The sequence below is a fragment of the Macaca fascicularis genome, chromosome 4 (assembly GCF_037993035.2).
Source record: "Macaca fascicularis isolate 582-1 chromosome 4, T2T-MFA8v1.1".
Classification (NCBI taxonomy): domain Eukaryota; kingdom Metazoa; phylum Chordata; class Mammalia; order Primates; family Cercopithecidae; genus Macaca; species Macaca fascicularis.
Genome location: NC_088378.1, coordinates 119,673,764 through 119,689,610, shown reverse-complemented (window position 1 = coordinate 119,689,610; position 15,847 = coordinate 119,673,764). Strand labels below are relative to the sequence as shown.

At 39.0% G+C, this 15,847-nt stretch overlaps 1 protein-coding gene across 1 annotated transcript in view; it reads right to left on the bottom strand.

The window, feature by feature from the left end:
- The window catches only part of PKHD1 (PKHD1 ciliary IPT domain containing fibrocystin/polyductin), a 464,388-nt gene that overhangs the window by 400,487 nt on the left and 48,054 nt on the right, over nucleotides 1-15,847 (bottom strand). Inside the window, 5 exon segments of the mRNA XM_005552760.5 lie at nucleotides 500-2,107; nucleotides 3,997-4,064; nucleotides 4,326-4,521; nucleotides 9,271-9,406; nucleotides 11,900-12,030. Coding sequence (XP_005552817.3) covers nucleotides 500-2,107; nucleotides 3,997-4,064; nucleotides 4,326-4,521; nucleotides 9,271-9,406; nucleotides 11,900-12,030 — 2,139 coding nt within the window.

The window sequence follows — 15,847 nt, the reverse complement described above, 5'->3', positions numbered from 1 at the left end:
TACAAAATGATTAAAAAAAAAATACTTAATACATTTTAAACAATGCAAATTGGCAGACATGGCCTAAAACTAAGTGAAGGCATTCATGTTCTTAAATGATCAAATTATGAGCTCTTACAAATGGTGTTATTTAATTAAAATACAAATTTAAAACACAAATCCAGTTGTATTTTACAAATTTAAAATACAAATTTAAAACACAAATTTAGAACACAAATTCAGTTAATGCATCAAATCAAAATACAATCAAAGATTTGCACAGTTCCCTTGATATGCACAGTTTCACAGAAATGCACAGTTTCCTTGATAAATTTAAAAAGTTTCATAAACAGAGCATAACAAAGACAAGCCTCAGGAAGGAATTGGGATTGTAAGAAGCCAGTGGGCTTCTCTTTCCTTCCCTCAGGCAGATCATGTTAATTTTCTACTTCCCAGAAGTGAAAGGAGCCACCAATTCATTTACATAAAGAAAGTGTGCTGTCTTATTTGCTTGACTTACCAAAGTTCTCCTTCACTGCTGTAATAATAACTCTTGAGGTGAACACCAGGACAGATGAGGCCCACCCTCTGATGCAGTCATAGCCTCTGACATGGTACTCCCCGGCCGGAAGGGAAGGGACCACGCACTGAAGAACGGTATGGTTACCAGAGACACCCACGCAGGGTGACATTCCTATAAAAATGTCAATGTTTGCAGCTCCTGAGATCTGGGCCACTGCAAAGGTTAAGATGCCATCGCTCTGAGAAATAGAGATCAATTCTGGGGTAAAGGCATTGCTATAACCAATGACTCCTATGTGATACCAAAGTCCATCTACCTCTATTTCCAGGGCAGCAGAGCCATTCCCTGTGGGAACAATGCACCGGATGAGCTCAGCACCGATGTTCACCATCAGGCAGGCCTGCTGGTCAATGTAGACTGACGTGGTGTTCTGTCCTCTCAGGCCTGTGCCCTCTATGGTCAAGAGGCTTCCACCATGTATGCTGAAATTCTTAGGAAAATAATGAAACACTTGGGGCCTAATGTAGAAGTGTCTGGAAACATTATCAGAACAAGCATATCCATTTCTTGTATAAAAAACTGACAGGTAGTGGGGTCCTGGGGCCAAGTCTCTTGTCTGGCACACAATGTGGCTTGCATTTAAAAAAGTTACATTGCAAAGAAGTTGATCATCCACAAACACCATCGGCTCATCAGCTGTGGTGCCTAACCTCTCACCCCTAATCAGCACAGTGGTCAGAGACCCACTGGTGTTTGTGGACAAGGCGTCCATGACAGGACTTGCCTCTTCCCGTATGAAGAGAGTGCAATTCCCGTGACACTCACTGGTTATCCCATTGACCAGGACCGTGACGTTCAGGGAGAAGGAAGCTCCAGGCAAGGGGTCACCCTCCAGGCTAACCTGGCAGAGAATGGTGTGGTCTCCCAAACTCAAAATCTCACAAGTAAAAGGACCCGAGAGGTCAACCCGAACTGATCTCGTTCTAGAGTTAAGAAGCAACCCCCTCACAGTGAGTATGGTCCCACCACACGCCGAGCCCTGCGATGGGAAGATGGCCATTATCCGAGGCGTCACTGCAAATTGCTGGGGCACCACAGACATGTTAGCAAATCCCATCTGCTTCTGACGTACTTGCAGAGGATAGATGCCGGCCTCCAGACTGTGAAGAGGGACGGAGCATCCAGACAGGCTTGAGTTACCCTGGAAGGACTGTGTCTCAGCATCACAGTTCAGGTTCCCCAGAAAGATGACTGAGTTGGAAAGGTTACTTCCTCCCACACGCAGGCTCAGGCTGCTGTTTGTGATTTCGCCTTGCATGGCAGTGACTACTGGTGTTGCTGCTGCTTCATACATGAAGGTGAAGCCATTCCCCACCAAGCTTGGTGAAGGACCACGGGCGAAGGACCTGTTGCCAGCCCAGACCTCCACGGCAGCTGGGACAGTGGGAGCGCCCGCATCGGGTATCTGGGGGGCCGGCAGGGTCTCACACCAGATGCTCGCCTCCGTTAAGTTCACAATGTCACAGGACTGATTGCCCACAAGTACCCAAACCAAAGCTGGGTCCCTGCTGAAGCCTATTCCTGAGATGCTGAGGATGGTCCCTCCTAAAGTATGAATATGGAAAACAAAATATTACAGCTGAAATTCTTAACTAAGAACTCACAGCACCTGTGCAAGTCCTAGGGCAATTAAGTGGAAGGTAGGGCATGTGTTAGTGAAACCTCAATTATTTTTTCTCACCCACACCAATGCTAAATTTGTGATTATTTAGACAGGAGTCAGATGTGGTAAATTCACATAACAGTAAAATAATACAAATTGTTATATAGGAAGGATGTCTTTAACACAAACTTTTCAAGTACCTTTGTATATCCTAGAAGGCACCACTTTAATCAACTTATACACTAATGAAAAATCAAATATCTTAATCTTCTTATCATATGTTATATTATTGGACATATTATCCTGTATGCTATATATAATTTGTACATTGTCCTGTATACATTCAACTTATATGCTAATGAAAAATCAAATTCACTGAAGTCTTCTATCTTCTATATTGTTCTATATAATAGTCCAATATTCCACATATTATACATTCTATTGTATTCTATTTATTGTACCATATATTCTATATTCCACATACAGGAGAGACATTAAAAGTCATTGCATCGTGCTGGTAAATTTGCTGCTACCTTCATAGAATCTTTGCCTTACTCTCCAGTAGAGAGGCCACCAAAGATCAAACCCCATCTTCAGGACAGGATTGGAGTAACATGACCCACAGCATAACCAAACTGTGCAACATGGCTTTTAGGAGGATTTTACTACACTCAAAAAGGATAATGTGCTATCTTATAGACGATCACAATGATCATTGACATGTCACTAGATTGCTTTCCATTCTTTCTGAAAACAGTTTTAGTGATTGATCTATTTGTCTTGTTCTTCCATCTCCCATATCAGCAAGTGTGTTTCTATTTCTGAGTCCTTCATCTGTCTCTCTCATGGAAAGTGAAGTCCCACAGATTCAATCCTCCCCTCCTTGCATGCACAGCATCTAAAGGGCGACTGTAGGACATGCTGCCCTTGTTTTTCTCATATCCACTCTAGAGTGCCACCCATCCGATGCTTCATCCTCTTTTCATTAGAAAAACAGGCACATCTCAGCCGGGCGCAGTGGCTCATGCCTATAATCCCAGCACTTTGGGAGGCTGAGGCAGGTGGATCACCTGAGGTCAAGAGTTCGAGACCAGCCTGGCCAACATGGTGAAACCCCGTCTCTACTGAAAATGCAAAAATTAGCCGGGCATGATGATGGCTGCCTATAATCCCAGCTACTCAGGAGGCTGAGACTGGAGAATCACTTGAACCTGGGAGGCAGACACTGCAGTGAGCCAAGTCGGCACCATTGCACTTCAGACTAGGCAACAAGAGTGAAACTCTGTCTCAAAAAAAAAAAAAGAAGAAGAAGAAGAAGGAGAAGGAGACTGAGGTAGAGGAGAGGAAGAGGAAGAGGAAGAAGAAAGAAGAAGAAAGAGGAAGAAGAAGAAGGAGGAGGAGGAGAAGGAGAAGGAGGAGAAGGAGGAGAAGGAGAAGGAGGAGAAGGAGAAGGAGGAGAAGGAGAAGGAGGAGAAGGAGAAGGAGGAGAAGGAGAAGGAGAAGGAGGAGAAGGAGAAGGAGAAGGAGGAGGAGAAGAAGAAGAAGGAGGAGGAGGAGGAGGAGGAGGAGAAGGAGGAGGAGAAGGAAAAGAAGAGGAGCAGGCATAGGCATATGTCCTTATCATAAAAATTCTTTAATTTCCTGAGCAAATGAATCACCAAGTTTTAACAGCCTTTTAAAAACACCCCTCAGTTCCTGGAGCCTGAGGAAAGTTTCTCTCCTGTTTCCCCTCTCTCTGACCTCACTGGCAAATTAATCCAGAAACAAAGTCTGAATATCCAGCAAATAGAATTGCTGGATAATTGATAACAGTCACACACGAGCCACTCACCCAGCAGGGACCCACAGCAAGGCTCGATGCTGAAAACTTCTGTGAGGTAGTGGATGTGGAGATCAACCCTACAGAAGATAGGGAGATGGTAAGGAAATAACTGACAGAGAGAGATAAGAAAGAGTAAGCCAGAAGAGCCATATGTATTTTGAGGAGAAGAGCAAACTGTCTGTATAAGGTCTCTAAGATGTGTTCCAATGTTACGATGTTCATGTCTTTAACCCCTAACTTCCGAGGGAAAAAGAAAACACCTAACTCAAAACTAGAATGACCTAGCTGAATGCCAGACCATCAAACAAACCTAAAATTAACGCAAGTGGCCACCTCACCCTTGTGAGTGAATGCTGATCCCATTGATAGAGACAGAAATTCTGTGGAGGCCAGCTGGAAGTGCAGGCAGTGCCACCTCCAGGCCCCACGCTGACTGTGTGTGAACCAGAGCCAAGGCATCCTGGATGTGGACTTCCACATCCAAATCCGTATAGTTCACCAGCCTCGCCACTCCAATGACCAGGGTCTCACCGCCTGTGTTGAGAAGAATCCATTAGCCTCTGAGATGTGGGGTTTGTGGACTCAACCATCTATTCAATTCTAAAACTGTCTTTTTGGATTAAATACACAGTCACCCCTAAGCATAATACTCTAAGAGTTTTGATACCAACCTAAATTTTTCAAGAAACTTCTAACACCAATTTTTTTTTTTTTTTTTTTTTTTTGAGACACATCTCATTCGGTCACCCAGGAGTGCTGTGGTGCAACCTTGGCTCACTGCAACCTCGATCTCTAGGGCTCAAGCATTCCTCCCACCTCAGCCTCCCAAGTAGCTGGGATTACAGGCATGTGCTACCACATCCAGCTAATTTTTGTATCTTTTGCAGAGACAGGGTTTTGCCGTGTTGCCCAAGCTGGTCTCAACCTCTTGGGCTCAACCAATCTGCCTGCCTTAGCCTCCCAAAGTGCTGGGTTTACGGGGGAAAGCCATGTTGCCTGGCCAAACAACTCTTTTAACAGAGATATGGTCTATAACCTCAATGGTATAAAGAGAAAAATTGGCAGTATGATTGTATTTAAGAGACACTAACTTATTTTCATGCAAAGGCAAACCAAGAAGTTTGCAGAGCTAACAGTCTTTATAACCAGCAAATAGCACCACATATTGGTTTCTCAACCTCCACTTTTCTACTGGTAGAAGTCTGAAGCTATATTTGAGTGTGCACTGAACCTTACAGTAATGCAGTATATGAGTTTAGTAGCTCATAACTGACAGAGTACTTTCATGTATGTTATCCAACTTGTTGGTCCACACACTATCCTGATTATTTATATGGGGCAATTAATATGACTGGCATTTTGCATTTGAGGAAACTAAGCTCAGTAGCCACAGCCTCACGGCTATTAATAATTAGTAAAAAAAAAAAAAAAAAAAAAAAAAAAAAAAAAATTTTTAAAGTCAAGGACTGAGCCCAGTCTTCTGTCTTGCATTTCAATGCCTTTTTAGTTTAATTAGCAACTCTATTAAAATACGTACACTATGGGCACTTTCATGCAATTTCTTTTAACTCAAATATTTATTGAGTACTACGAGGAAGATGCTGCAAGGGGCACAAAATAAGTTAAAAACAGACCCTGCCCTCAAAGAAGCCTCAACGGTAGCAAAATAGGTGACAAAATGGCTTCAGTAAAAGATATACTATAAGAGAGGTGAAAATTAAGCACTGGGATTGCTCAGATCAGAGCAACATTATGAATATCAGGAAAGATGGAATGGGCAAGATGAGAGTTGAATTGGAGTTTGAAAGATAAATCCGAAAAGAAAGTCATAGAGAAGAGGGTGCTTATCATTTGTTTCTAGAAATTCCACGGTTTTATCCAAAACCTTTCACAGCACTTTCTCAATCAACCAGTGGCTTGGAGAGAAAAAAAGAGAATTGGGTGACATTCTGGAAGGTACAGGTAGGGTTCTGTTGTAGGGATAGGCCAAGTTGATGGTGGTTCTAGGGCCAAAGACCAAGAAAGCCAAGCCAGAGGGATGTCTGCTTAACTCAGTGGACGGTAGTGACTACCAAAGACTTCTAAGCAAGGAAAAGATATGATTAAAACTGTTCTTCCAGTCTATAAGATAAATTGAAAAGATAGACGAGGAGAAATCCAATCTGCAGACAATTATAGTCTTAATCAAGTGGACCAAATCAAGTGGGCAACAGTAGGAATGGAAATAAATGTCCTCACCTTTCCTGTGTCCCAGTGTGGCCACTGAGACATGGCTTGGACTAAATAAAGCATCTCTAGCTCCTTTAGCCTGTAACGTTTGAGGACTACTGCAGCGCTGGTATCTATGGGATGCCATGGCCAATTAGATGAGGAGAAGAAAGAGGTTGCTTGAAAGAGAAAAGTCAAAGAAGAGGGATGTTGTGTGGTGGGAAGACTATGAATCTGCATTCAAATCCTTGATCTGCCATTTTACTACCTCTGTGACTTTGGGTGATTTACTTACAGCTCCCAAAGCCTTGGATTTTTCATCAATAACATGGTTAATAAAGCCCATCCATGTGGTTTGTTATAAGGATTAGGTTAGATATCCTGGGAAAGAATCTGGCATGATATAGTACACAAGAACGCCCCAATTAACTTTATTTTCTTCCTTGCTCCCCATTCTCTTGACTGCAAGTCTTCCCAGTCTCTACTGGGAAGTCTGAAGCTTCAGTGTAGTAAGTTCAGGGGATTTCAGTGCTGATTAAGGAAAAAGACATGACTACGAAGTGGCAGTAGCAAAAAACAAGCATTATGTGGGTGGCATTTTGACAGATTCACAGAGGAGGAGGAAGTCTCCCAGCATAAGACCTTCCACAGGCAGCAGTACAGGGCCCGCATCCAGAAAGGGAAGAAGGCAAGGGAACTGGGAGGGGGTGAGAAGATGAGAGAGGGGGGGGGCTCTGTGTCCAGATGACGTCACTCAGCAGCCTGGTGAGTAGCCTCTGGGACAGAGAGCTCCAAAGGCATCAGAGGCTTAGGGTATTTTATAGCCCCAGGGTTTTCTTACCTATGGCTGATTGATGGGTGCAGTTTCATGGGGCATGCAAAGCAAGAGGACTTTAAATGGCTAAAAATATGCTTATTTTGGCTACATTGAAAACAAGTGGATGTGTAAAAGTTTGAATTTAGCATTGGCAGGCTTTTGAGCTAATGGATCCTGGGGTGCTATGAAGAAGTAAAAAAAAAAAAAAAAAAAAAAAAAAATAGGGCCAGTAGACAGGGCCTTTCTTTGGCTTGTTTATAAAGCATTCAATATCTGGCAAAATGATAGCATTCATTTCAACAAAGATTTATTGGTGCTTACTCTATGTCAATTCCTGGACCAGGTACTTTTACCTGCTTTATCTCCTATTTTCATGATTACCTTGAAAGAATTATTCCCACCTATTAAATGAAGGAACTGAAGATAAAAGAAGTTAAATATCTTACCCAAGGAATATGGTAAGTTCAACTAAATTTGGCCTAAGGCTGTCTCTGTACCTCGAGTCTCTACATAAAGAACGGCAACCCAACTTTGTGATAAACTGAAAGCCTCAACTACCTGAGCTTCAGTTAATCACAGGCTGCCAGTTGATCAGACCATGCTCCAGTAAGGCAAACGGGGAGCTGTTTCTGGCCTCACTTACATTTTCTGTCTATAAATGCTGCCTGTTCATGTGGCAGAGTGCAGTTCTCTGAAACTTTTCTGGTTCAACAAGTTACTATTAGTCTTTGTTCAAACAAACTCTGTTAAATGTAATTTCTTGAAAGTTCTTCTTTTTAACAAGTGGTTGAGCTGGGATTCATGCAGATTCCATTTTTCCTGACTGTAGAATCTAACACTAAAGGTCCTGCACATCAAATTCACCACCACTCCCCATCCTGGGTCCCTCTTATGCTTTTATTTTCATTTCATCTCAGCCTCACAGTGATCATCAACATCATCTCTTGGATGGACATGTGCAGCACTCAAACTTAAAAGAGGCATTCCCAAAAGGCTACTACACTTTGTGGATTTTATAACATGTTCCCCTTTATTCTGCTTGTAGAAGGATTTAAATGCAAGTATAAATTTTTTAAAGAATGCATTACATTGTATGTATCAACAACATAACTTTGGAGCTCTTGGTCAATTGTCAAGCTAATCCTAGATGCCTCTGAGGCACTGATATAACATATTTATTCTTTTCATTACAGGTAAGAAATTTTATTAAAAGCCAAAAATCACTGAAATCTGAATATAACATGTAGCTCCCCCTCCCTTTTCTACCTCATTGGGAAGAATCTATACCACTAAGGAATTTTACACACTTCAGTCGCCTGAGGCAGCAAATTCTTCTTCTGCACTATCTGAACTGAATAATATTGGAAGCTAAAGGACACTTCTCTTTATTTATGTACTCTTGGGCTATGGAAAATGAAAACAGTACCAGAAAAATTGAGTTCAGGCTTTTTCTTTGGGAAATATGATGGTTTTTTTACAATAAACCCTTAGATAATGGCTGCCACAAACCCTGTTATCTGGCATTCAGTTCACCAGAAACGGAAGTTACCTGCTACTCTTCCAAATCTATATGGAATTACATGATAATAAATTATTATAATTCTACCTTGTCATATCCTCTGAATCATCAAAGAAAAATTATTCCATGTAGTAGGTGCTAATGAATCCATTATTTTTATACATAGAATGTCTCAAGAAACAAGAATTCTAAGTTAATCAGAATATCCCATTCTCTAATTATATTAAATAACTGCTACAATAGAACCTGCTGTCAAAAAGAAGTATTTTACAGTTAACTGCAAGTAGATAAGTACTTGGTATATACAAACAGATGACCTGTATTCAAGTTTTAGACAAATTACTTATTCTCTCCATTCCTTAATTTCCTTATCTGTAAATTGAAGCTAATAATCCTATAAATTAGTGGCAAGGATTAAATTACATCTATTATATGTTTATGCTATCATTATTGTCACTTACTAAATGCTCGAGAAACATATTTTGAATTGTAACTTTTGAATTCCCACATCCTTTTCATGATGGAAACTGTCCCATCTGTACAATGGTTCCATTTTACAGATGGAAAAGAAAGTATCAGGAGATTGATTTGATGATGGCTAAGATGAAAAAAGCAATCTCCTAGTTTTCAGGAAAAAACTTAAATCCAAAATATAATAAATTTCAGAGGATATTGATTGCCCTTTTTATAGGATCAATGCTCTAAGAAGAAAAAGATCTTGCAGTATCACATATTTTACCTGCTATGTTGCTTGTGTTTCTGCTTAGAGTCACAATAACTGGATTTAAGGAAGAGACATATGTAAATGCTCTGGGAAGAACTGCAGAATGGTTCCCTCTGATCACAGTCACATTCACAACGTGTCCATCTTTCCCCTGAAAAATCAATTTTAAAAATTAAACCTCAGATCTATTTTAAAGTGGGACTGACTTAAGGGAAGAGAACTCCATATAGAATTACTTTTAAAAGTTAATTTTAAGAAAGTTGTTTTTAAAGGGTATATTTGCTACTTCCAAGTCTTTCTCTTCCCCTAAACCCTGCACACCCTCCCCATCCTGCCCCTCATCCCAAACACAGAGTGATAAGTGCTTGGACTAGTAGTCAAGTGCAATGTTAGATGCATAAGGACATGCTCTAAGGGGTAAATAAGAATGATTTGCAATTAACACACCAATTGTTTCTGCAAAAATATGGCAATTTCAAATAAATATCTATACCTAGCTAAACTATCCATCAAGTATGAGAGTACTCTCAGGCATGTGAGAACTCAGAAAATTTCTCCATGATACATTCTTTTATAGGATGTACTTATGGTTATTATCTCATAAAATAAATAATAATTTAAATATATATAATTTATATTTAATATAAAATATAGTTATATTATCTCATAAAATTATATATATATATATTTTTTTTTTTTAAACCCAAGAAACAGTGACTCTACCCAAGAAAGCAATCAAAGTAAGCACTAGGATAAAATCTGTAGAATAAACCTGGAAAATAAGCAGGCTAGATTGAAACAGGAGAACAGAGATAGCTTCAAGGAAAATGAATAACTGACATGATGGAACTTTTATTAAAAGATGTTGGATTTTACTTATAAGAAAGACATGTTGGCCAGGCGCAGTGGCTCACACCTGTAATCCCAGCATTTTGGGAGGCCGAGGCGGGTGGATCACCTGAGATCGGGAGATCGAGACCAACCTGATCAACATGGAAAAACCCCATCTCCACTAAAAATACAAAAAAAATTAACTGGGTGTGCATGCCTGTAATCCCAGCTACTCAGGAGGCTGAGGCAGGAGAATCACTTGAAGCCGGGAAGCGGAGGTTGTGGTAAGCCATCATTGCACCACTCCAGCCTGGGCAACAAAAGCAAAACTCTGTCTCAAACAAACAAACAAACAAAAAGACATGTTTAGAAAACAAAGTAAGAACTCTAGGGGGAAAAAAAAAAACGAAAGAACTATAAAAGAAAAAAATATACTACCTGGTTCTGCCAGCATCATTTAAATAGTTAGAATAATATAAACATGTTTTATTGATTTAACATAAAAATGGTATTGCAACTATATTTGAAAGAATTAAAAGTGTTTTTTTCAGGAAGAGGGAATTGAAGAAGGGAGAGGAGGGGCAGGAGAGCATAATTTACTATTTTCCTTTTAACCTATGCATCTATCACTTGGATCAAAAGTAAAATTCACTTTTTATTAATGTTTATTTTCTCTGGTAAAAGAAATTAAGCAGTACATGTCTTACCCATTAAAATGGCAAATATATATTAAGATAATAAAGTGATAACCCAGTATTAGCCAAAGTGCCAAAAATCAGACACTTGCACAATGATGATAGGAGTATAATTTGAAAGGGAATTTCAGACAACTGAATACTACATATCAAAAGCTTTATAATTTATATTAATTTATCCTGAGAAAAGAAACATACCCCCAAAACATAGTTATTAGGATGATTAAAGCCCTGTTGTTTACAGTAAGAAAAATCTAGAAATTATCTAAATGTCTGGTAATAGGGAAGAGTTAAACAAATTAGAGTACAACCACATATTGGAATTGAATGTAGTTTACATATAAAAGCTAGCTTTTCATAATATTTAAGGAACTAGATGAGATTAAAATGTAAGACTAGTGATCAAAGAATATTTTGAAACTTATCTCCCAGGGGATCTTTATTTTGGGGTCATGGGTGTGCTAGGAATGTTGATACTGCTTAAGTCAACTCTGAATAGAAAGTTCAGCGGCAGCTGTGAGTGTGACTCTCCCCAACAGCACCAGGGAAGAGCCCAGACTCAAATGCCTTAATAGGCCATGATATAGCACTAATTGAAATGAAAGGAAGAGGTTAGGGACTTGTTTTTAAGAAGAAAAGGAAGCAAATGGAGAATAATTAAAAAGATATTTCTTAGAAATCACACATTCTAGAAGTTTCTAAGTTCTACAATTCATACCCATACTAGAAAACAAAATTGCTGGTGAAAACTAAGTTGTTTGTTGTTTGCTTAATAGAGAAGGGAGACTTCGCAATATATAAGCCTTGCAAGTCAACACCCAGAATGTGCACTAGCTAAATTTATTTGTTATGTGTCACTAATACTCACTGAGAGTACAGACCAGAACTGCCTGGTTGTTTTCTTTTTAAAGAAATTAATTGATGTTAATTACAAGCTCCATTGGTGGGGTTAGTTTCCCACTTCATAGCAAAACAGACAATATAACTACTACAAGCATACTATCATGATGAGAAGTTTATATCAGTTCACTTAGTTCTAAGAAGTGATTCACTGAAAACGTTATGTTAATAGTGGTCACTCACCCAGAGAGAAAGAGATATGAAAGGAATCCACTTACCCTGGGTGGAACTTTGCACTGAATTCTGCTTGAATTGCTTGTAGTGACATTTATAGCACAAGAGTAAGATCCAAATAATACCAGGCTAACACCTTCCAAACTAGAGCCTCTGATGGTGGCCCAGAGCCCTCCTGTAACAAAAACAGCATATTCAGATGGGATCACCAACCATATAGGCAGACAAAAATTAATTATGTACAAGATGGATATAATGAAATTAAAATATGAAACTCCTTAGTCAAAAGAAAGGCAAAGCTCAAACTGCAGGGAAAAACTGGAGTTAAATACATAAACTATCATATAGAAAGGGAGAAATAGTGACAGGAGGGCAGAGAGAGGTAGCACTGCATCCTGAAGACCTTTAAGAGTAAAACCTAGGGACACAATCATGCCACAAGTCAGAACAGGTAGGTAGTAGTCTCTGAAAACTCCTTCTGCCCTAAATTTTAAAGATCATTCCTGCAATCCTATAACACATATTTTTTTCCTAAGAAACCACGTGTAACAGAGCATCATGGTGGAAGGAACGGTGGCTGAGAGTCAGGGTCAGGGCCACAGATTGCTCAGCTACTTTCAGCAGGTCATTGTAGTATGGCCCCTGAGCTGAAGGGTCAGCATTTTCCTCGTCTTTAAATAATAGTGTTAGCCCTTCCAGCTTTGTGATTTGACACTACACATACTAGGTTCAGGTCACTATGAAAATACAGAAATGACTGGTATCACCGCCCACTGCCATCAGAATTTTTCTACTGACCACTAAAGAGCAACCACAGAAACCCCCATTTCTTCCCTGCAGATGTTAGCAAGAAGAGAGTTGGCTCCAGTTCTGCTATCACAGCACACGTTTCCATGTGGAGGAGCAGCCTTTGATCTAGCTGATGTATAACGATGCTTCTGGTCTGCCATCTCCCCAGATGGTGATACAAGAGAGGCAGTCAGGCCACCAAACAGCCTTACCCTCCTTGAGGGTGGGGAGGGGTACAGAAGCAAGACTACCTTCAGGCATGTTGGGGACAGAAAGCGGAATCTACAAAACCTGATGAAAACCTTTGAGGACAGTGTGACTCGGTGGACTAATACCCTGAAGTTAAACGAATAAGAGCAATATACAATCGTGATATAAAATATACAATATCTGGAAACAAACTTCACAAGAAAAAAATTTAAGAAGGTAAAAAAAAATTGAAAAATAATCTTTGAAATACTGTTGAATAACTTAATGGATGGATTAAAACTTACATAAGAAAACTAAAATAAATGGATCAAAAGAATGAACACCATAAAGGTGACATATCTTTATAAATTAAAGCATCAATGCAATTTCAATAGACACATAAACAGAATTTGTACTTAAATTAGACAAGCTGATTCTTAAGTTTAATGAAAAATAAACAAGAATAGCCAGAAAACAAAATTTCAAAAAGAAGTGTAAAGAGGTCTTCTGCCAGACATTAAAATATCTTATATAGTAACTATGGTATCAACTACATGGTAAAATAAAATATAGTCCAGAAAGAAACGCAGATCAATATGAGGCTATAGGGTAGGATACGAGTGACATTTCACATAAGTGCAAAATAAATTATTTATTCAGTAAATAAAATGAGTAAATATCACTGAAAAAAACTAAATCTGAATTTCTACCTTATATACTTCACCAAAATAAATTCCCAATTTATCAAATATTTGAATATTAAAAAGTTTTTTAACTAGAAGGAAACATGGCAGAATTTTTATTTTCCTATAATTTCAGAGCTGCAAAGTCTGTACTAAGTATCTTACAAGTCCTGAAGCCATAAAAGGAAGACATCTTTTATTATATAAAAATTAAAAATATTTATGAATTGCCAAAATGAAAAACAGAGAGAGAAATGATAATAAAGGGCAAATATCCTTAATACATAAAATGCTCTTTAAAATCAGTAAGAAAGAACAATACTGCATTAGAAAAAATGGGCTAAAGAGATAAACAGACATTTCACTGAAAAGGAAACACAATGCCCCTAAACACATGAAAAGATATTCAATTTCTGTCTCAATAAAATAAATGCAAATTAAAACTACAATGAAATATTCTTTTTCTCCTACAAAATAGGTAAATGTCAAAAAGGTTGGGAACACACCATGTTAGTAAAATGTGGTAAATAAACACTCATATGCATTGCTGCATAGGCAATAAATTATGCAACCTCTAAAGAGAATATTTTGATATTTACCAAAATTTTTAATGCACATAACCTCTTGATCCAGCAATTCAACTTCTAAGAATTTATGCTACTATTTTTGCACATGTACAAAATGGGACAACTCCATATACTAAATAATAAAGTTGAACCCTGTTTAGGGCTGAATTATGTCTCCTGCATCCTCATCAAAATTTATGTTATTACCCTAGCTCCCAATAACACCAAACATGACCTTATTCAGAAATGGGATCTTAGCAGATGTAATTAAACTAAGATGAGGTCATACTAAAAAAAGATAAGCCCCTAATCCAATATGACTGGTGTCTTTATAAAAAGGGGAATTTGAGCCAGGCGCGGTGTCTCAGCACTTTGGGAGGCTGAGACAGGCGAATCACGAGGTCAGGAGTTCGAGACCAGCCTGGCCAGTATGGTGAAATCTCGTCTCTATTAAAATTACAAAAAATTAGCTGAGCATGGGGGGGTGCACCTGTAGTCCCAGCTACTCAGGAGGCTGAGGCAGGAGAAGTGCTTGAATCTGGCAGGCAAATGTTGCAGTGAGCTGAGATCACACCACTGCACTCCAGCCTGGGTGACAGAATGAGACTCAGTCTCAAAAAAAATAAAAAATAAAAGGTTTGGTGTAGGGGTGCAAGGGGGAAGTTTGGACACAAACAAGACACAGAGATAATACCATGTGAAGATGAAGCAGAGACTGGGGTGGTGTTCTATCAGCCAAGGAACACTAAAGATTGCCTGTAAGACACCAGAAGTTAAGAGAGACATGGAACAGAATCTTCCTTAAAGTTTGGTTCAGAAGGAACCAACACTCCTGACACCTTCATCTCAGACTTCTGGCCCCCAGAATTGTGGGACAATAAATTTTTGTTGTTGAAAACACCCAGTTTGTGGTACCTGATTGCAGCAGCCCTAGCAAGCTAATACAAATCCCTACCTCATACCATGTACAAAAATTAACTCGAAATGAATCAGGTACCTACATATAACAGCCAAAACTGTAAAACTCACAGAGGAAAACATGGGCATAAATCTTTGTGACATTGGATCAGGCAATAGTTTCTTAGATATGACACCAAAAGCACAAGCAATAATGATAAATATAAACTGGACTTCATCAAAATTTAAATTGTGTGCTTCAAATAGCACTATTAAAAAAAGTGAAAAGGCAACTCACACAATGGGAAAAAATATCTGCAAATTATTTATCTGATAAGTGATTAGTATCCAAAATACTTTAAGAACTTACACCTCAACAATAAAATGACAAATAACTCAATTTAAAAATTGGCAAGATTTGAATAAGCATTTCTACAAAGATGTATAAATGGCCAATAAGGACATGAAAAGATACTCAACATCTTTAGTCATTAGGAAAATCAAACCCACAATGAGGTATCATCCTATACCCATTAAGATGGCTACTATGAAAAAAATAATAATAATAACAAGTACTGGTGAGGGTATGGAGATATTGTGACATGGTTTGGCTCTGTGTCCTCATCCAAATATCGTATCAAATTATAATTCCCGATGTTGGGGGAGGGTCCTGGTGTGAGATGATTGGATCATGAGGGCAAATTTCCCCCTTCCTGTTCTAGTGATAGTGAGTGAAATCTCATAAAACCTGGTTGTTTAAAAGTGCATAGCATATCCCTCTCTGCTCTCTCTCTCCTGTCACCATGTGAAGATGTGCTTGCTTCCCCTTCACCTTCTGCTATGATTGTAAGTTTCCTGAGGCCTCCCC